The sequence below is a fragment of the Electrophorus electricus genome, chromosome 25 (assembly GCF_013358815.1).
Source record: "Electrophorus electricus isolate fEleEle1 chromosome 25, fEleEle1.pri, whole genome shotgun sequence".
Taxonomy (NCBI): Eukaryota; Metazoa; Chordata; class Actinopteri; order Gymnotiformes; family Gymnotidae; genus Electrophorus; species Electrophorus electricus.
Window position 1 is genome coordinate 5,561,193 of NC_049559.1, and position 22,989 is coordinate 5,584,181.

Consider the following 22,989-nt stretch of genomic DNA (forward strand, 5'->3'; position numbering starts at 1 on the left):
GCAATGGGAATTCAGCTCACCTCATTTCCATAGTTAACATCAGTGGGAAATTATGATACTGGAAGCAAAACACAGTTATCACCATTGCTCTAATTTACAATATTGTGCAATTAATATCCATCACTGGCACTGGAGGCAGAGGCTTTTATTATTTAACCCATCATTCATGTTCTTGCCCTCTAGGGCTGATCTGAAAAATGCCGTTTATCTTAATAGTTAAATATGTCGAATGTAAAATTCTCCTACTAGCTTTTAAAGCACTTCAAGGCCTAGCGCCCGCATATATTGCGGAATTACTCCATCTCTGCATCCCAACCTGCACATTATGGTGCTCTGGTTCTGGTCTGCTGTCTCCAGGTTTAGGCTGTCCACTGTGGGTAGCTGCTCGTTTACTGCTGCTGCACCCTCTCTCTGGAACTCCCTTCCCTCTACCTAAAAACCTTTTCTCTCAGTGTTTCCAATCACCATCTACCACTTCTCCTGATTTATTTTTGACTGGCTGATTTTGTATATTGGTATTTTTGGTCCTTTTTGTAAAGTGGCCATGGGGTTTTGTGAAAGGCACTATGTAACTTGCTAAATGTAACTTATTATTATTATTATTATTATTATTAAAATCTGAGTACAGAAAATCTTACACAGCCATAAGCCAGTACATTAGAAGTTATAATACATTTTAAACAGTTACAATTCAACATACAAATCACTCCATATGTAACATATGTTCATTAAAATTTAAATTTAAATTATGATCAAAACACTGATAAATAACTGGATAGCTGATGCTATTATAAACTCTCCAGCAAAAGGAGCGGCTACTGGAAGTGATCTGTCTGACTTATTGATATGCCCAATGCAAAAACATTTTAACATTGATTCTTCTATGGAGAATGCCACACTGTGCAGTCTTTCAGTGCAAATCAACCTTTTGTAAGGGATGTGCCAAAAAGGTCCACATGTGGTAGTTTAATGAGGGTGATTTATGTCTGTGTTGTTCATTTATTATGGATGTGCATGTTATGTTTTTGCTAATTTGCAGACTTGAAAATTACCAACCATTCTGCTATTAAGGCAGCAATTGTCAGTTTTAAACTGGTTTAAAAATGGTTCAAACTGGTCTGACTTGGCTAACTAGCTATCAAGAGATAATATTGAGATTATTTGTATAGAGCAGAATTGTTTGTTCTTTATCATTAATAATTATGTATAATTCTATTCTACACATACACTAAAGAGACATATTTCTTTGATAATTGTAATTTTGATTGTGCCTATGTGGCAAGCAGACTAATCAAAGCTAACAGGTAGATAGATAGCTATATTACATAAAATGTTGAAAGCTTGTTCTATTTTCATTAGTAGCTAACATTAGCTTGCTAGCTGGTCTCGGGAGTTTTGCAAACAAAGAAAATTGGGCAAGATTATTAATTCTTACATTTTAAGGGAATATAATTCATATTCAATCTAAATGTACAAATCCCCCACAATAAAAAATCAGTTTTTCATTTTAACATGTATCCATTGGGGAATTGTATTGACATCTTCTTCAACAGAATAAAGTCAGAGATAATCATAAATGCAGCTTTTATTTTCTATTTTCTATGTTCTCACATTTTCAACAAAATAAATAAATAAAATAAATTCAACTGCTAAACTAAGGTTTTCAGGTGGATATGGCAGTTTTTTAAAAAAGGGTATTGGACAAGTGATATATTGTCGAGAGTGATTGGATTTTAAACACGGTAGCTATCAATGACATTTATTGTTATTATTTATTAGGCATACCAATATGGTGGCAACGTGGCTTCAAGATGATTATGTCATTAACATAATTAGCTAGTTCTGTTTTATAGATCAGCAGATCTTTCCTCTTTCATTCCTGTTCTCACATCCATGTTTATGTGAGTTTGCAAAGTCTGGAAGTAAACTCTGGAAATTCACATTTTCTGCATTTTCTGGTAATAAACTCATGATTCTAGATAATTAGGATTTTCAGACTTTGTTGTTCATGTGTTTTCAATTCTGCTAAAGGGAAACATGAAAAGTGCATTTTCCCTTCTCCAACAATTCCATAAAAACTTTCTTTTGAACCCCACACAAGACTCTTTGTATTCCTTTTGCCATGCTGCCATTTACTTGTAGTTTATTTGTAGTTCTACTCCAGACTGCTCTTTACTGGTTGTTGACAGACATGTGTCCTAGCAATGGTCACACTGACATTTTTGAGTAACATTTTCTACACTGCTAGATGATATTTTCAGGCTGTCTTTGGATGCAGAGACAATAAATCAGTTGTCATTGGTCATTCAACAACTACAAATTTTACCACATGACCAAGGAATTCTTTCCAGGTTTTGCGATGGTTATCTTTGAGAGCATAATCATCTTGATTACTGTGCAGTGTAAAGCCGGCTTAACATTAGGCAGCTATGGAAAATGTCAAATTATTATTATATTCCTGCAAACACATTCATGCCAATTATTAAATTAATATTTCAAGCAAGGGCACACATGAAATGACACAGCTTCAGCAAAATGTCATTATGCGTAAAGTGAAATAAAACTGTGATTCATACATGAGAATTAAAATAGGTATAAATACAAAGAAAACATCCTCTAGCAGATGTAAAATATATGATATACTAAAGAAACCCATGTAAGTCACTCTGGATAGGAGTGTGTGCCGAATTCCTTAAATGTAAATGCAAAAGGTAAGAAACATTTTTGGTTAATGCAGCTTTTCACTTTGCGCCAATGTGTAGAACCTGTGAATGTATAGCTCCGCCCACTGCTGGACAGATGATCGATAGCAAAGTGCTGATCAATACTGCAATGAGGAATGGAGAGGTCAGATCTGAGCCATAAAAAAACTGCTTCTTCAAGGCAACACAGCTAAACTACCTTAAAATAGCTCCATTATCATCTCCAGGTGTTCACCAGCAGTGAGTTCTATTTCAAGTGACAGATGAAATAAACTAAGGAAGGTACTTTAAGCATGCATACACGCCCACTGAGTAGAAATGGCAATTGATTTCTATGTCTATCCTTCCAACAGGCCTTGCCCCAGAAGTCAATGCCACGGGCATCAGAGAATGTTCCTCGCATTCACATCATCTCCAGCATGCTCAAATGTAACCCAGACATCACACACATTACTAAGAAACCTTACGTGCACCTCTCATTTATGTCGGTTCTGTGCTATAAAGTAGATCTGGAGGGAAGAAGGAAAACATGTAGCAACTTGGAGAGTTCAGTGCACATCTGTGTGTGTGTGTGTGTGTGTGTGTGTGTGTGTGTGTGTGTGTGTGTGTGTATGTGTGTGTGTGTGTGTGTGTGTGTGTCCATACGCCCTCCCCCATCATGCAGTGATCTCTTGCTTTCTGGACAGCAGACCCAGACTAATTAAAACTGCTTCAATTCGAATTTGCAACTTGCTGCCTGAGAACAGTCTGAAATCAATATAAAAGATACAGAAAATTAGATGTTCAGCCGCCTGTTTCTAGGCCTCTAAGCTATGTGACTTTTTCAGCACTAAGGCCATTTGACATATTTATAATGCGATGCTGATGTTGAACATCCGCATTGTTTTCAGCACTGTTAACTTCAACTCTGTTGGACACATTTCATAATGTCCATGTGACTCTTCCACCCCCATCATTATTAATAAATTCTAGTACTAAGTAGTGCACACATTACAGATATTATTGTAGATTTATAATGAGCTAGTTTTTTTTTTTTAAATAAACCATCATGCTATGGAGTTTTTTGTTTGTGTTGACTTTTGTGGGCAGGAGATAATATCTAGGCTGGACAGGACCAGCTAAACACCTAACGATTCTCATGGCTTCTTATTTCCCACAGCGAAGATTCAGTGCTAGAATACATGTGCAAAGGTGCCTCAGCGAGTCATACATCCTAAAGTAGGTATAAATGGTAGTGGATTTCCTGCACCATCCGACACCACTGAATTATGTGTTTGAGCAAAGATGACTGGCAAATGGGTCCAGCACTAATGCTACTAGTTCTTCATCTGAAACCAATGTTTTTGCAGCTATTATGGAAATTAGATAGCAGTAAACAAAATGCCAATAACTAAAATCTATGATCCTTTATTTTAGAAACAACAGCAGAAAAGTCTGATACATGTTGAGCCAAAAGCAAACCTTTGAAAATAATGAGTTTACCCTGCTGGCCCTGTGGTTGATTGAAAACTTCAGACACCAGCTTACAAATAATTTCTTAACTGGTACTCCTAACAAATGACTTCAACATGGAGTTCACATCTAATCATAATAAGCCGCTGTTACACTCTGTGCCAGAGTTTTTTGATACCTCATTGCAGAAAAAGTAATATTTCTTTTTTCGTTGTTTTGTAAATAAATAAAAAATAAGAGTGGTTGTATGGAGAGCAGATCTAAGCCTAAAAGAAAATCTGAATAAATATATACAAATACATTTTCAGAAAGACAAAAAAAAATCAGTTCTTACATTTTCCCAAATCATCACACATCAAAAATCTTCTTAAAATGGACTGTATCACTTCAGATCCACTAACAGGTATGGTGATCCTTTTCTGAAACTGAGCTTTCACTGGTTGCATTCAAGGATTTCAGAGTAGATACACAGGATTTAAAGGGTTGTGTTGTGTGACAACAACACACTACCTGCAAAGAAAAAAATCTTTGATTTTGAAAACATCTCTGTGATGCTTTGCCCAGTTAAACATGAATGATGAACAACCATCACGTGTTAACTTCTCTGTAAATGAATTTGTTCAGGGATGACTGTTGGAATTTTATACAAGCATATACAGTACTATAAGTTGGAACTATAATTATGACCAAGCCTAAATAGAATCTATGACAATATCATGAATTACAAATAGGGATGGCAATAAAAATTAGCTGGAATAGAAAACACTGCTGAACTAGGAAACGCTGCTGGACTAGGAAACGCTGCTGGACTAGGAAACGCTGCTGCTATCTTGTTTTCACTAGAATTTATATTGGTAAATAAATTTTCTGCTGACACTTCCTGAGGACTGGTGAAGTTTGACATTCTTACAAATGATTTCTCATTTTCAATTTTTTTTAAAGATGAAAACTATTTTGAGGTCCATTGACACATACCGTTTGCACATAAGGTGTGAAATAAAATTGAAAACACCAGCTGTATGTATAGAATGGGAGAGAACAGCCATGTCAGTATACAGCCTGAAGTGTGCACATGAAGTAAATTGGGGAAAGAAAAAAAAAAAAACCCAAGCAGAACATCACTAACAGCTGTATTTTTTTGCGTTTCTCCTATGCTATATACATCACTTTAGGCTCTAAAATAACACTATTTGGACTGAGAAATGGGATTACTGCCAGTTGAAGGCAATTACCCTTAGGAGCTAAGCTCTTAAGATTTACAGTACAAGTGCTCAATATATGGCACAGATATTTACACTGCACTCTGATCTCTTTGCCAGGATTTAAGCTGTGTGAGGTCATGGCTCTGGAACATAACTATGATTTTAGGGTCTTGTATCTGATCTTGAGTTTAATGTGCAAATCACAGAATGCGCCAACATGAAAGAGTTTAGATGTTTAGACATGAGAAACAACAAGCAGTGATCATTCACTATTATTATAAAGAACAAACAAGAAATGTTATTCTGTATGTACATTTTTTCATTAAAAGATGAGACAATCATCTCAATCGCCATAGCCTTAGCAATCATGGCCGATGCTGCTATTGATCTAATGTTTTGTCATTAGAGTTTTAGTAAGAAGCAGTCAATTCAAGAACTGAAGGCATTACTGAATTGTACTGAAGTTTCTTTTAGCTTTAAATGCATTATATACGCCTCGTCACCACATCACCTGCAATCTAACCAAAGAGATCAGGATGCAAACTGTGGGTCTTCTTACACAATATAGTATACTATAGACTGAAGAAGATTTCTTTATTTAAACAATGTTTAGTTTTGTCGAGATCCGCTTGCTGCACCATAAATTTGAAAATCATTACATTCACTGTTCACATTATACAGGTTAAACTATCATGACATCGCGTTATTCATAGAGTCAGTAACAAAATAACACCTAGAGCATTTGTATTCAAATACCTGGGTGCGCTCTCTTTGACTTAAATAATTTGTCACTTGTAGAGCCCAGTCCTCATTGCTGAATTATACTCGGGTGGTGGAGTGTCCATGAGGGAGGGCCGTACTGCTGGGGGTGCTGTTGGCATATGTGCTAAAGGGGTGATAGGATGGCTGCATCCCCGTCAGAGAGTTGGGAATCATGGTGATGGTGTTGGGTGTCATGAGCGGGATGTCGTCTGGGGATCGTCGCAGTGTGAGGGCGTAGTCTGGAGGGCAGGTGAGCCGCAGCATGTCGTGACCCTGCAGGGACTCACATTCATAATCGCGCTCGCGATCCAGCTGCTTCATCTGCAGAGACATCAGCTCCTCGCTTGGCACCCGCGCCACCGCTGTTGCAAGGTTTCTCGGAGGACTTGGCCGGCGGCTCGACTCTAGCCGGTGCTTGTCTTTCTTGTAATAGAGGGCAGCGAATGCCAGGATGTTCAGGAAGAGCAATGAGGCACCCACGGCAATGGTCACACTCAGCTCGGTGGAGTAGTCTCTGGCCTCGATGATGACAGTGCCATCCTCCAGGCCTACTGTCTTCTGCTGGTCTGGCACCTGTTTGGTGTTGGCTGGAGGAACAGGTGGGTGGCGAGTGGTGGACGGCCAGTGTTTGTTGGACAAGCGCTTGGTGTATGAGAAAGGAGTCGTGTCCTGAGGTGGGATCTTAGTGGTCGAGGATACATACTGGAAGAGTTCGTTGATGTTGTGTAGATGTGGCACCAGCTCCAACCAGAAGGCCACCTTAGTGGCTCTGTAGTGGTCACGCACACGTGGCTTTAGGCCGATGTGCAGGTAAAGCTGGTCTTTAGGATTGTACTTGGACCAGGCAACCTCTTCAAAGCGATTTGGTTTTGTGTGGATGAATTTTGTGTCCTGGGGAACTGGCTGATTTGGGTCTCTGAAAAGTACAACAAAGATACTTTAATAAGGGATGAGCCTGAAATATTAAAAGCTATGCATGCATAAAGGTTTTACAAGGAGAAAAATGCTTTAGGTCAAAATCTTTAATTCATGCATGAATGACAAATCACTGCTATACTGTCAGTCTGTTTTATAGGTCATTAGTTCAATGCTGCCTTTGCAGTGATACAGAATAGCTCACTCACCCAGTTTTGGCGAAGTTAGTCCAGTAGGTCATAACCACTGCACTCAACATGACATCGTTCTTAGAGAAGTTACAACTAAAGAGATCAGTAGGACCAATCATTGGGATGCCAAACACATATGGTAGTTCATCTCCGTGGGCAGAATCCGCCCAGGCAGGCTTCATTTCACTCTGGCAGTGGTGGTAAAATGCATAGAAGTAGGTGGGTGAGCCATACTGAGCATGTAAATCTGCCGTGGCCACAGCAGGCGCCACCCACTGGTGGTCCGTGAAAAGTGCGACCAGAGTTTTACGCCGCGTTTCTGGATTTTCCTTATCAGCCCAGTCAGTGTACATGAACTTTATAGTTTCCCTCAGTGTGTCCTTCCCTTCCGGGTAGCCGTACAAGTTATCGACAAAATCTGACACGGCGAACTCAAAGTCGCTACCGGCAACTCCATCCTCACTGTCCACGATGCCATCCACAAACTTGTACCCTTCACCCTGGTTAACCCCCAGCATGATGTCATAGTTGAGAAATTCCCCTTGCTCCATCAGTATCTGGGGGTCGTCAGGGATGACATCGCCATCAATCACAGGCCCAAAGGCAATGTGATACTTGGCAGGTGTGATGCTCTGCTCGATGAGCTCCTTGTAATTCTTATTCTGGAGGCACTGGACCAGCTCAGCTGAGTCGTCCTCGTTGCAGCCCACCTTTTCAGCCAGCATATGTGTGTACTTGGCTGGCTGGTAGTTGACCGCCCAGCTGGACAGGGCTGTCCCACTCTGAATGATGGCTTTCTGGAAAAGATCTGGAGTACAGTTCAACAAAACTGTCAAAATATTGTTCAACTCTTTGCAGAGTGAATTTGGAACATTTTTGGAAAAATTGTAATCTCTATTAAAATTTCACATCTGAACAACCCTATCTCTCAAAACGTGGTGTGATTCAAATGTGTTGTGAAGTACTGCAGTAAAGTCCCAGAACTAAAGCATACCAAGATAGGTTAACAGTAGTGTACCTTCTGAGTAGTGTGACAGGGTGAGCAGACTGACACACGAAGCTCCGGCTCCAGAGCCAAATATAGTCACCCTCCGAGGGTCTCCACTGAAAGCCTGAATGTTCTCCTTTACCCATCTGAGAGCCTGGATCTGGTCCAGCAGCCCATAGTTCCCCTTAGCAGCTTGGTCTCCTGTGCTTAGAAACCCTGAAAAACAATTGAACAATTGTAAACTTTAAATAGTTGAGATTTCTATAATGCCACAAATATTCCCACAATGCAAAACGAAGGTTGACATTGAAATAATTCAATGTACCTCTTCAAAAATCTTAACCTGTAATTATTACAAGACTGAGATCTGTGGTTCTAGAATTACACTGACTTCATACATACAGACTACACTGACAATATGACAAAAACCCTTGTTCAAGAGCTTATAAGCGGTTAATAAAGCCCTGCACAACTGAACAAGTTCACTATATCTGGCAATATGTTTTCACATATTGAATGTAGATATAGTAATTTTAGTGAAAGTAGCGTGACATGTTGATTTATAATATCCAGAGATTGTTTCTTTTATCTATTCAAAATCATAAATACAAATTTGGTTTTTAATCTGTGTTTAATGCCAGTCTTTGTTATTGAGCATAGTCACTACCCTAGTCATACACTAGTCACTTGTCATATGCATAAATTATAATAGCTATTCAGACTTTTTTCTACAAAAGGTTGCTTAGATGATTCTGGCCTATAGTTAACCCATGTATATATTTCCTGTTGTATTTTCTCATATATTTGCCCTTAATGTAGTTCTGTGGGGGGTTTTTTGGCTGTAAAATGCGGTGACACTTCCTCAACAGCAGCGCCGCAAATTGGCCGCGGCACTCTTCATTTGCATAACAACCCTTAATAGATTTGAGGCTAAATCAGGGAGGTGCAGTGGCAGTAATCTACACTGCTGCAGTGGTGACTTGTTTGATAAATCTGCCTCTTAAAGATGTGACTGTATGATCAATTATGCCGGATGTTGCTGTCTCACCAGATGGCAACTCTCTCTATAGCTTTGCTGAATAACTTCCTTCCCCTGTTCCCTGATATTTCAATAAAGAATCATTTAAAAAAAATAAGCAAGTGAAGTAAGCAATAAGCAACGATTTATAGATAAAGGATTAAGCTATAATTTACCAAAGTTAGCAAAACAAATACCAGTAAGTACCATTATGCACTCACATAGAGTTTGCCAAAATAGTCTTACTATATGAAACAAAATTTGGTTTGATTTGGGTATGCAGTATTTTTCTAAGTACTATTTAGTAGAATTCTAAGAATGATTGTATCTTATATGAAACAATGTGAGGATGCATTGGCATATAAATGTATTTATGGCTGTATAATGTTACTGGCCATATTTATTTCACCATTATGCTGCTTATGAGAGAGTGCATGTTCTATGCTTATTTATGTAGCTATCCAGCAAACATTAGCTACCCAGCAGGGAGAAATACTAGTGATCATCTTTAATGACTTTCTTATTAATCCAAGTGATCATGAGTGATGTTACTTATACGGTAGGCTGAAGGGCTGTACAAATGATCCACTCCTTGCTTGTAGCTCTTATGCTGAGTGGATCCTTGGCTGGTAATTCCAGATCCTTAGTTGGTAATTCCAGAGATGTTGTTTTGCCAAGCACCCAAATAAAATCAGGACTGTATAAGCTTCGCCCATGCTGCATAAATCACCCCTCCCAAGCCTGCCCTTGATAAAGGTTAATTGAAATCCCCTTCTGTGATGTAGCACTTTCACCCAAACAATTTATTCCAGGGTCGTCGCATGCTTGTGTTTTTTTTTTCTTCAATCTTATAATGAGGCATTGACCCATGAATCCACCTGCCCCCAAACAACCACAGATCTCAGCAAACTCCTCCTTCCTAAAATCTGAGTTAAAGATTCTGGATTATGTATGATATCTTAATCATATTGCATCATATGATAGAACAGGATATGTTGCTAGCATTAGTTTACAGAAAAATGCCCTAAAAGAAAACTAAACATATTTTTCTGTGATCAGAGAAGAATTGTTAAATGTTTTTTGTTGCTGGATAAATGCTACGAAGTTTTAGATATGTAGCCATGATAGTTTGTTACTGTTTCATTACATATTTGATTATTACATGTTGGAGACCATGAAATGCTTATAAAAATGATACCACGAACAAACTATCATGCTGAGGTGTGGAACAAGCAAATTAGTGTTGTTATTTTATAATGTGCCTCAGTAAATTACGCCACACTGTGAGGCTCCATTTGCTTATTTATTCAACCATTTTTAAGATACCTTCAAACGCTTTCATATTTTGTCCTAAAATATAAAAACTGTAGGTGGTGTAGCATTTCAAATGTGCATACCTTTTATGAACCTCATTTTCATTTTTAATATGCTTTGTTGAAATTTTTCTAAAGCCCAGTTATGGATTTCCCCTGAGGAAATTATATAATTTCAAGTTTCTGCAACAGATATATTACAGTGATATGTCTCAGTGTGGCAAAGGAAAGAAAGATCCTTCATTCATTCAAAAAAGATTAAAAATCCTCTAGGAACAAACTAAATTTACATTCTGAGTAGGTCTGACTGAGTTGGTATCCTCCATAATTCCATGATTTAATTGGAAAAAGACCCCAGAGATGCACTCACCTGTCACTTTATCAGAAAGACCCATTTTGTAGGTGTAAAGTTAGAGTCTATAGTCCAGCTGTTGCCATGCACAGTCTGAGTTAGTCATCCTCTATCCCTTCACGAGTGGTCAGAATTTGACCACAGAGCTGCAGTTGGCAGGATATTTTTGGATGGCAGACCACTCTCAACCCAGCAGTGACACTGATGTGTGTAAAAAACCTCTGTGCCAGACAAATCTGTGCTATCTCAATGCCAACAACTGCACAACTGTCATGTCAGTGTTACTGCTGACTTGATAATTGTGTACCACCTGAATAATATGTAGTCAGCAGTGGTCCTGTGGTAAGAAACTGACCAGTGATGACCAGGTTGGAAGGTCAAATCTGATTAATTGTGCATGCCAACAAATGGGCTACAGTCTGTAATCAAAAGCTTGCATCTATAAGGTATAAGGGAGGGGTAAGTACAGGTTTGCATTTCTAATATCTGGTGAATTTATTTGCTAGAGAGACCTTATTTTACAGTCTTGTTTATTGTTTAAAACTAAATATAAACTAAGCAATTCAATCTTCTAAACACATATGAAAAAGTAATTCGATCAAATCTGATCTCATTCGCTATAATTCTGTTACCACAGTATCTAAACTAAGGTGAAGGAATAAGGAACTTGCCTAAAACTCCCAGGCGATAGTTGACAGTGACCACAATGACATTTCCATAGCTGGTGAGAATGCTGCCGTCAATCAGGTTGCCCGTGCCTTCTACGTAAGAGCCGCCATGAATGTACACCATGACTGGCTTGAGTCCTTCTCCATCATGGACGTCCGCTGGGCAAAGGAATGAAAAGGTCATTTCAAATCAGACTCAGAACCACTTTCATTCCCCAGTACTTGTCAGGTACAGGAATTGTAACGAGTTGGCCCACGTGCCGCAGGCCGAGGGGCAGGATGCACAGACTCCATCGACGTGCAAACATTTATTGATACATAAAGACAATGGCACTCATACATAACACAACGATGAACATGAAACGGTTAACATTCAACAAAATTGATGAACACGAATACATTTAACAATGACGTTAACATTAACCTCAACACGCTACATCAAAAATGCCCAACCACACTGCACACAATGACGAAGGTTTCAATACACAAACAAAACAAGGTGCAGGTGTGGTTACAAACAAAACCCTCCCACTGCATGTGGTGGGCCAAACCACGTGACTCACGAGAGGCGAGGACAGGAATGCTCTTTCGTATGATGGAAACAGCTCAGTATTTATAGCACAGACAAGCCACAGGTGCACTGACATTACTGACAACTATGAGATAAATACACCAAGCACAGGGCAAGAACACAATATATATAGAAACATTAGGGTAGATATACAAGGTGGGGTGTAGCGACAAGACAATTTACAGTATATAGATATTTGTGGGCTAATAGAAAATAATGGTGTCATGGGCATAGAACATGCAGGAAAAGAAAGGAAGCCAATCTGCGCTAACCACAGTTAAAGAAAGCCAACGTAACTTCAGTGACTGACAATCGGTAATGCGAACTTCAAGGGCTTATAAACAATATAATAGCACATAGGTGATGTGCAAACACAGCACACACCACCCGAGTGGCACGTGGCATGTAACCAAAACACAGACACGTAACGGAAAATGAAATATAAACAAAAAGCCACGTGGAACGCCACTACTGTCCGAAGGAGGCTGCCAGCAAGGGAACACCTTCGCAAGCGGCTTCGTTCCACATGCTCACCAAATCTGAGTTCTTAGTATACATGCACAGGTGTAGGGGAAAGACCTTTAAAACCGTTTTATATAAACGACGTGTGTGTCAAACATTAACATCTCTATGTATATGAATCTAAGCAAAGTTAACATAGCCATCAGCTGTCAGAACCTTATTAGAAATCTTAAAACCCTGCAATGACCACTCCTCTATCCATACAGTCATTAACAAAACCTTCCATTTTCACAACAGCAGCTTTTCTCAGTTCATTCTGCACTGCATTCATGCATTGCTCTTTGAAGATTTGTTATTTTCACTCTGGAGTAAGAGGAAGAGGTTTACTGTAATATCAGTACTGTCAATCAAGTTGAAAGAAAGAATGATACTGTAAGACTGTCTTTAAAATGTAAAAAAAAACAACAAAAAACCTTTAATTTCTGGGCTTACAGAGTATCTAATGTTATTGTCCATTGTGCTTCTGCTGGCTAATAACCTCGAAAATCCCACATGGTTAGCATTCTTAAGATACTTTTAAAGACATTTAACTTACATCAATTGTATTTCATATAAACATTTATTCCATAGAATTAAACATTTCCTGTTTGGTGCATTCAGGGATTTGAGCGATTCCATCCTGAGCCGAGGACTGTTCCTTCCTTCTCTTACGTATGGAGAGTGATAATGGGCTGGAGAATCAGAACCCATTTCTTCAGGCAACTGGCACGTGCTACTGGCATCCACAGTGCTGTACTAGTCTAAAACCATGGACTGTTACCTCAAAAATGAAACAGAGCATGCTTCTCACAATTCTAAAAAAAAGAAAGAAACTAGAATCACTTGCATTTGGTGTTTTAGAAAGTCAGTTTTGATACTCTAAAGTAAATAAAACGGTGAATTAGGATAGTCAAAAGCACACTTGAAACTGACGTATGCTTTATGTGCACCCATAACTAGTATTTTTTGAGCATAAGAGCGCACATTTTGTAATGGCCCGAGTACCGCAGGGCAAGGAGTAGAACACACAGGCTCTCTCGACATAGACAGACATTTATTAACATACGTTAAAGACAACGGCACTCACATATAAAATAAACCGTGAACATGAACAATGACTGACAACCATGCACACACCAACAAGGGTTTAAATACATACAGACATAACGAGACTAACCCAGGTGCAGGTGCGGGCTAAACAACATGGGTGTGGTTACAAACGAGACAAACCGAATTCTCACTGCAGGTGGCAGGCCATGCCACGTGACCAGCGGCAAGGGACACGCTCCATGACACGTTTGTATGTGAAGTTATGAAGACTGAGTGTTGAGTGCAGACTGCATGAGAGCACCACCAGTCAGGGTGAACGTTATGAGTAAAATAGTCTGTGGGATTATATTGCTACATATTGCATCTGATATTTGACTTCCGATATGTTAAAATGTGCCTGACCGACGAACCCTTGGTGTGTGATGTGGTACAGGCCAGCATTGTTTTAACCAAATGATTTTTTGTTTATATATATATATATATATATATATATATATATATATATTTATTTTTATTTTTTTTTTTTTTGTTGAATAAGTATAATAATATCAATATTATGTTGATAATTATTTACATTTTTGGATTGTGTAAATGCCTTGATTTCATGAAACACCCACAGAACACTCATCAGGAACATTTGACATCGCGATCCCATTCTTTCAGCACACAATAAAAAATTTAAAGGGCTAATTTTCATACCCCACGTCTTTGCAATATCAGTCTTGCAAAGATCAACATTACAGTAATGATTATTTAATGAAATATTGTGCAGCCCTACTAACTACATCACATTTCCCCCATCCTTGGCTTGGAGCAGCACTGCACTGCATATTGTAGCATGTTCCATGGTGTTACATCCATTTTAAACTCATTCACGGGCTTGTTAATTAACTGTCAAGTCAGATGTATTAAAAAAAAAAAAATCACTGCACATACTCGAGGACGAGGACCGGGACCCGACAGTACTGGGAAAGACTGTACTCTGTGCATGCTCAGACATTCAGTGCAGTGGTGACCCTACTGTCCAGTCCACTCCACTATGAATCAAAGCAGCTGGATTTCCTATGTGTTTCTGGCGCTGGATGATACAGCTGGGTTTTGGGTCTGTGGAAGCACCAGTATTTTTTTAACCACTCTTCAGGAGTCCAATCAACCCCATGTTCACCTTGGCCATCGTTTTAGTCTTTGCAGTTGCCTGATCGCTGTGATTGCATTGTGTGTAGCGGCATACCTGCTACAGCCAAATCAAGCATTCGAAAAGAGACAAATGGAACAACTATGCAAATGTGCGTTGTAGTGGAGGACTGAGATTTCTGATGACTGTGCTGCCAAACTGGTCATGTTCACCTGCCCATGTTCACATGTTCCAGATGAGTGTACTGTGAGTGGCCTGGTGAGTCACAGGCTTTCAACCTTCCTGACAAAGTCCTAGCCAAGTCACTATAGTGCAATATGGTAAAAGTCAAAGTCAAAGGCAAAACCAAATGTATTCATATAGCGCTTTTTAAAACAGCCGTTGTCACAAAGCAGCTTTACACGTGTCTGAGTCCAAGCCCCCAGTGAGCGAGCCAAGGATGACAGCGGCAAAGAAAACAATAGCTTGTTTCACATGTTCCTTCTATGCTTTGCTGGAAACCAAATGGCAAATTCAATATAATAACCCAGTAAAAGATACCACCTCCACAGTAACATATCCTCAAGGCAGCGCGAACATACAGTATGGCATGGACCGAAATATTTGCCTTTCTGACTCACAGAGTACAGCATGACTAAGCCTCCAGCCCATAAACTCCCCATAAACAGAGAAACAGACACAGGGCTTCTTCTTACTTACACCTTTATGAAAACGAACCATTAGCAAATGTTACAGTGACTCAATTTTTGAGAATATCGACCAGCCAAGAATACTTGGCATGGCCTCTTCTTTGCATGACCACTGCTTAAATTCATAACCAGTTATTTGCTCTTGAAGTTGCAATAGATTATGTTTCGTATGTGACCCGGTAACATCCCTCTGGGACAAGCAGTGCTTTCTGATGAATTCACTACAAGAAAATTCAGATTCTGTAGTAGTCTGCAAAGACACAGATAAATCCCTCCCCTCAGGGAACTAATTGCACATCCTTTGTCTGCAGTAAAATATAAATACTCATTAAATGGAAAAGCACTAATGGGATCATGACAACATCCCTGTATTTTATAGGAATAATGGCATAATATCCGGGTTGAATGAGCCCATTGTCTGCACAGTTCCGTTAGTGGTGGAGGAGACTCACTCTTCACATTTACCCATTAATGAAATGTGCACATTCACCTGGCAAAATTACAGGGACAGAAGCGAGAAATACTGAGAGGAAGATTAAATGCAAACTTCATCTGAGAGAAGAAAGGAAAAGAAGTAATCTTACAGGACTAAGATGAGAGGAAGTGACAACCATGGTGAGCATTTGTAAAAGTGGAGTGATGTGGGACAAGTACTGGTAAAAGTCAGATATCTTTCATATCATATATTCTCATCACTTGCCAAAGATAATACCTCTTTGAGGTCTTATTGACTAAGTATACCAGTTCTAAAATGGTAGACATCAACAAACTATAAAGTTCTTTAAAATGCTTTGTATGTACATAATAAATCTATGAAATATTAACATATCTGTGTATGAGCGGTTAACATATCCTTCGGCTTTGTTGTCATATTAGAGATTTAAAAAGGGTTTGATGACCATAGCTGTATTCATGTTGCTCTCACTAACAAAACCTTTAAGATTCACATTGGCAGGTTTTTTCAGAGTTAACTTTGTATCAGTAAGAGTTTATTGTGTATCAGTGCAGTATCCTTTGAAGATTTGTTATTTTCCATGTGCCCTGAGGCTGATGGCTTTAAATATAAAAATACAATGTAAAAATACTGCTTTCGACTAATTGCACTTTTTGTGGTTATCACTCCCATTTTTGATAATGGCAACATATTCGAAGTGGCCGAGGTTGTACACAGATTGGAATTTTGCTGTTTGTTTGAGTTGCACTAAGTCATTATCACCATCTCGGCACAAATCCATTTGGGAAAAGTCCACTGTGTAACTTCTGTGAGTTTACCTTCCATATGTAATATAACATGGTCTTTGCATTTATGATGCTAGTGAGAAGTCTTGATGCTAGTGATTTACTTTAGGTTAACTGGGCCAAATACATTCATAACTGGGCCGAATACATTCAAACACTAGAAACGCTAAGACTAAAATAATAAGTCATGCACATCTTGAAATGCCCTTCAATAAAATGCCCCATTAATTGTACCTCATTTTAGTTATCAGTTGTTCACAGGACACCATGTTTTTCAGTGATTTATAAGTGTTGGCCTTCTCTTTATAACTAATTAATTAATTTTCAACCTTAGGCAAACCCCCCACCAAAATAACTAATATGCTATGAAGACAAAGCTGTTAATGTCATTGTGTACAATTAAATAAAATTCCTCAATTACTTAAACACACTAAAATGAGCTTAAAAGAATGAGTATGTTAATCAATATTTAGAGAAGAATATGTAACATAATAACAGTGAAGATGGAATTCTACAAAACAGACACTAAGCAAGTCAAATGAGCTTTACTACTTTGGAAAATGTTTGTCAGCCCTAAAGTAGCATTATGTAGGACCTGCAGTGAGCCTAAGACACAGAGAAAGGACAATTTTCTAATGTCTTTGTGATTTAGTCTTAAACTGGCAAGTGGTTATTGGAAAGCACTGTGACATTGCTGAAAATAGGTTTGGTTTAACATGTATCCATGTAACAAATGGCAAAAATAGTATGGAAAAGTATGGAAAAGTATACAAAGGGCAGAGAGGAACAATGTGCTATTGATCATGATATTTAAAGCCAGAATGAACAGCAGGCCAGGTTATATCATAGTGGCCAGCCCTGCTAGCCTCTGGCACTGCAATGCTCCAGGAGTGAAAAGGTGCCAACAGACTATGGGTCAAATAAATTATTAAAAGCTTTCTTAACCTTTATTTTTCCCTTTATATCGCTGTATTCATGTGACCAGACATAATTATTTTTAAGGATCATATAAAAATTAACATTACTTGTTTGATCTAGTGGTTTATCCATCCTAGATGATGATGTCACAGGTGCTACCCTGAAGCAGCCACTGAATGTAATCAACTCTCATTACTTCATTTTGATGCTTAATTACAGTCACACATTATTGCTCCAGTTTATGTGAGTCCTTGTAATTTGTGCATGTTGATTACCCAAAATAAAACATTTTTTGCTCAACTATTATATCTATGCCCTGTAATTTGACTGTTTACCCCTGACATATCCCTTTCCTCTTCATTAATTGGACCTGAATATCCACAATATTACAGATAGCTGACAGTGTTGTTTCTGATGTTATTTTTGTACTCAAAAATGGGTTTATTTACAGTATTTTGTCTTTATATTTTTCAGCATACATTTTTATGCCAAAATGCCTTAAGCATTGGTTGGTTAGACATTAGATTAGTCTCTAACATTCATTCATCCCTGTCTCACTGTTGATGTGTCTTTCTGTTGTTTCTTTAAAGAGAGCAAAGGCTCTTCATGAAGTTTCAAAAAAAAATTATGAATTTGTTAACTGTTTATAGTATATAGTGCTTTCAACCCTATGTGTGCAATGACTGTAAGCCAATGGGTGAGCATGTTTACTGACTCAAAAATCAACCACCTGAATATCCCTAAATATAATCATCTTTAAAGAAACAGCGAGCATTTGATTCACTGGAAACGTGAGCTGGCAAGCCAATCAGAAGAATCAAAGCTTCATGTAGCAAGTATGGACACAGGTAGAAGAGGTTTACCTTCTTCCGTGGGCACGTAGACGTTCAGGTAGAGGCAGTCCTCATTCTGGTCCTGTACATAGGTGGCCACTGTATCCAAGTTGGCTGTGAACCAAGCAGGAAGCATGTCACTGAGCAGAAACCTGTCCTCCAAGTACTGCGGACACACGGGTGCAAACTGGGTGGCGTTCCTAATGCCAGGCCAGGAGATAGGTGGCTCAGGTGCCTGGAACCTCCTCTCTCCTGTAGGGGGCATCGCATAAGGCACACCCAGGTACTGGTCCACTGGGCCCAGAATCTCACTGGGCAGGGCGGCCCTGAAACCACGCAGTTTCCCATAGTTTGTTGTGACTGTAGTGTATTGGATTGGCTGACAGTTGACCACTGTAAATTCCAAAATCAGAATGAAGATCCAAAGCAATACCTTCAGATGCAGCCCATACAAAGCAGCTGGTAGCCACACGCAGTCCTTTGGCTTGGACATGGTCCTGCCCTAACTTGTTATTGAAAGCCCAGTAATCCGAAAAAAAACCCCCCAAAAAAACCCTTACTCCAGGCAGCTCACGTCAGGTTGACAGACAGCTGGCTCACCAATTGGACTGTTGTCTTTGTTCCTTGCCATGTCAGGACGTCGTCTTTGGAGCCTTTTGCCCTTGTGTGGACAGCAGGAGAGATGCCGTCCACTGGCCCTTGCTGGCACAATCACTGCCCTGAGTTCATTCTAGTCAGAATGAACATTCTGTGGAAGACAGAGAGGAACAGAGAGGAAGCAGTTTGAAAGAATTATTTCCACTGTGCTCCACTGATCAGAAACATACTCAGGCCTTTTTTGAAAAAAGAGAGTTTTGTGCTGTAAATCCTTTTTTCTACCCTTCCACATCTCCATATGCCCCCTGGAAATGTCTGGGCCACCAGCCCCGTTCATGAAGCTTTAAATGTGAGGTGGACTCTGCGTGGCCATTGGCTACAACTTATAGGCACATTTATGACCTCTATTTGGCATGATAGCTTCTTCCCTTTGTAAAAAAAGAAAAAAAGAAAGAAAAGAAAAAAGAAAAAGAGAAATGACAGAAAATATTGATCTACTGACAACCATAACTTCCCTACATCACTACCCACAACAACTGACATCATATCATATATAAAGCAGGACCACAGAGGCATGGAGCTCGAACTATGAACAGCCAGAGTTTTGTTTTTCCACAGTTAAACTGAATCGAATTTTAAAGGTGGGGAGAGGGGGGGTACTTTTGCTGGCTGAGTGCAATGTGCTGTCTCTAATGAAAAAGGTCTCCTGTATAAATCAGACAGCCTCCTTCAGCCCTCGTCTGTTAATGCTCCCACCCATTAACACAGCTGTCAGTGGGCCCTAGCAACACACGGCGCTGCTAGCAAGTTCTCTTATTGATTTCTGTAACTGTGTCCCTTCAGAGATACACCTCGGAGGAACGTCAAGGTGAATCTAAGCTAGTAAAAATGGCTCCCATTACAGCAAAAAAACATCAGCTTACGCCATTACACTGGTCACAGATAAAGTCTTTTTGAACTGTTTCTAGAATGCGCAACAAGTAAAATCATCAATCTTACACTCGTTGGCAAAATGTCTGAATCAGAAGAAAAAGATTAACATTTCAGTGAAGGCTATTCCAACCTGAATCGAGTGAGCTGAGTTCATATTTAAAGGTGTCATTCCAAAGCCCGTCTCAGTTGGATAATGTCAAACTGTATCAACCTTTTCAGGTAATTTCATTTTCTGGGATAATCCATTTTCCCCCTCGGTGGCTTTGGAGAAGTATCGGGTGGTCAGCAGGATTTCATGCCCCAGAACCTAAATCTAAAAAGCTTTTTAATTAGTTTTCCCATGCTGCTCCAGCCCCAGTGCCAGCCATTTAGTAAGTTCTCCAAGTATCCCTGTGCTGCTCTCTGTTTTAACCCCTCCCCCTAGACTGACAGCCAATGGTCTACTCTGACCACAATATGTCAATTATCCACAAAACTCAATTCACACTAAAAACAAGCCCACAGGGCAGCAAGTGGCTTGTAGGTTACCACGTTGGCCAGAATAACAAATGACACATTTCCCAATGACCTCTGACTTTTCTGTAGTGAGGAGTACATAATGATTTAGAAAGAAGGCTAGGAAAAGGATCAAATTACTGTCAGTAAACAATCATTACAGTCATTCTGGAAAACATGGAGGATCTTTTCCAAATCATCTCCAGATTTTTAATTTTCTGAATTTCTGTTAGCATTAAATGGAGGTAAAGGATAGAGGTGTCAAAATTTTGCTTTTTAAAATGTATTATGCAATCAAACATGACATCTCTGGTAAAAGCTTTAAAAGCTAAAAGATTGCCATTTGTGTGAAAAGCACTGGCAATAGTACATCTTGAGCACACAAACACACAGAATTTACTTCTTCCAGTATAAACAGAATCTTGGTAAAACAATACTGACAGTAAAGTTAACCCACATGTTTAGATTTTTACAGTAAAACGTATTGATACAACTGAGTAGGTTAAAGGAGAGGATTATTATTATTATTATTATTATTATTGTTGTTGTTGTTGTTGTTGTTGTTGTTGTTGTTGTTGTCTTAAATCTTCTATTGCCTGCTCAGTGCTCAGTGTGAGTTAGGCTGGAACGTGTTTTGAGGAAGGAAGTTTTAATTTAGTCAATTAGGGTAACCCGTGACTTCCCATTAACGGATTCTATTTTGGGAACAAAATTCTAACAGAAAATATTCTGGAGGATTAAATCTATCCAAAAGAGTACTCAGCACGCGCACTGAGCAGGGTACTTGCAGGCTTTTAGGGATGGCCATACTGATATCACTCACTGCTCGTTTTATCTAAGAGCTATCATTATTATCACTATGATCGACATCACACGCACATCATGGAGGCCACAAACCTTCTTTGCTACACTTTTTTACTTCTTTTACGGAATCTTGTATCAGTAGGACTTCGTGTTCATTAAGAACAGTCGGTCTAACCCTGTTTGGGCACATTCGCACGTATCATAAAATCGATGGGAGGTGAGATATGAGTCCTAATGCTGTACAGGCAGGGTTAAAGGTGTGTGAAACCACAAACCTGGAAGTGTCTTTTGACTGCGAGTGCTATGAGGAGTAACACCGTGTGGTTTGCTGGCTACATTTTCCTAGATATTACTATGCCGATTTTTCAGGCATTGATATAGAAAACCACAGAGCACTGTATGCATATTATTTAATTATATTCAATCATCTCTCTCTCTCTCTCTCTCTCTCTCTCTCTCTCTCTCTATATATATATATATATATATATATATATATAGATAGATAGATAGATAGATAGATAGATAGATAGATAGATAGATAGATAGATAGATAGATAGATAGATAGATAGATATTTATTTTTGACATATGTCTCTTTCGTAGCTTTGGTATGGGCAAACAAATTTCTATTCTGTTCTGTCCCGACTAGCTCTGCTGTGAAATACCATGGGCTGCTATAAAAGTGTTTTCTCACATAGGTAGCCATTAAACTTGCACGAATTCTCGAAACCTCGCTTTAGTCGCTTTCTAGCCGTGCATGTAAAAAAAGACAAAACGAAAGCAGTTGGGCTGTCCTGTGCTTCGTAGCCCCGTACAGAGGCTGCAGCCCACCTGCTCACCTCTACGGTGCTGCACTGTCCTGCTGTCATTACACTTCGCTTCAGCCACGAAAGCTTAACAAGTGCGTGTCCGCATTCGCAGCATCCACGGATGCTGCTCGATTTTCACACGCCATAAAAACTGGCGACAAACGTCGACGTAAAAAATAATTAAAATAAAAAACCGTGAGAAATCCGTAAAGAAAAAATGCAGTTTTCGCGGACGCTGCAGGTAACAGGAAAACAAACAACAAAATGTACGGGCAGGTTCTATCTTACCTTCACAAAAGACGCGCAATGCGAGGCGATGGGAAGGAACTAAAATTCCGTGGAGGATCTCAACGTCAAAACGCATAAGCCCATAAATGATATCATCCGAGCATTGTCTTTGATACAGGATGAATGAATGCAGTATCCGCGAATGGAGCAGCCTAATTAACGCCAGCAACGCCAGACATTCATCGGGGGAGAAGACTCATCTTAAAACCAGGGTAGCGTAGGCTATCCCGCATAAAACATTGTCGGTGCTCTGGACCGGTAGATTTGAAATTGAACTGAATACATTTGAATTGAAAGTCAGTCTCTCTCTCTCTCTCTCTCTCTCTCTCTCTCTCTGTGTGTGTGTGTGTGTGTGTCTCTCTCTCTGCTATTGGGTTGTGTTGAACGAAAATTACACAGCCCGTAGCCAATGGTCTTCTGTAATTTGACTGTCACCCAGCTGCGTCTTTGAACTCCCTTTGAAAGATTTACATTAAGGACAAGGATGCTTCGCTACACTACAGCCATACACATGTGACATACATATTTTCGGGTGTAGCTTTAGCTCTTCAGTATGGTGTCAATG

General features: G+C 39.3%; 1 protein-coding gene across 1 annotated transcript; it reads right to left on the reverse strand.

Moving 5' to 3' along the window:
- Positions 1 to 4,089: 4,089 nt before the first annotated feature.
- nlgn4xb (neuroligin 4 X-linked b) lies at positions 4,090 to 22,719 on the reverse strand. The gene is made up of 6 exons (XM_027025083.2): positions 22,425 to 22,719; positions 18,530 to 19,247; positions 11,567 to 11,722; positions 8,243 to 8,428; positions 7,243 to 8,032; positions 4,090 to 7,034 (listed from the first exon to the last, which is right to left on the reverse strand). Exons 2-6 carry the CDS (start codon positions 18,990 to 18,992, stop codon positions 6,176 to 6,178), a joined length of 2,454 nt encoding a protein of 817 aa, XP_026880884.1. The 5' UTR covers positions 18,993 to 19,247; positions 22,425 to 22,719; the 3' UTR covers positions 4,090 to 6,175.
- Positions 22,720 to 22,989: the final 270 nt, after the last annotated feature.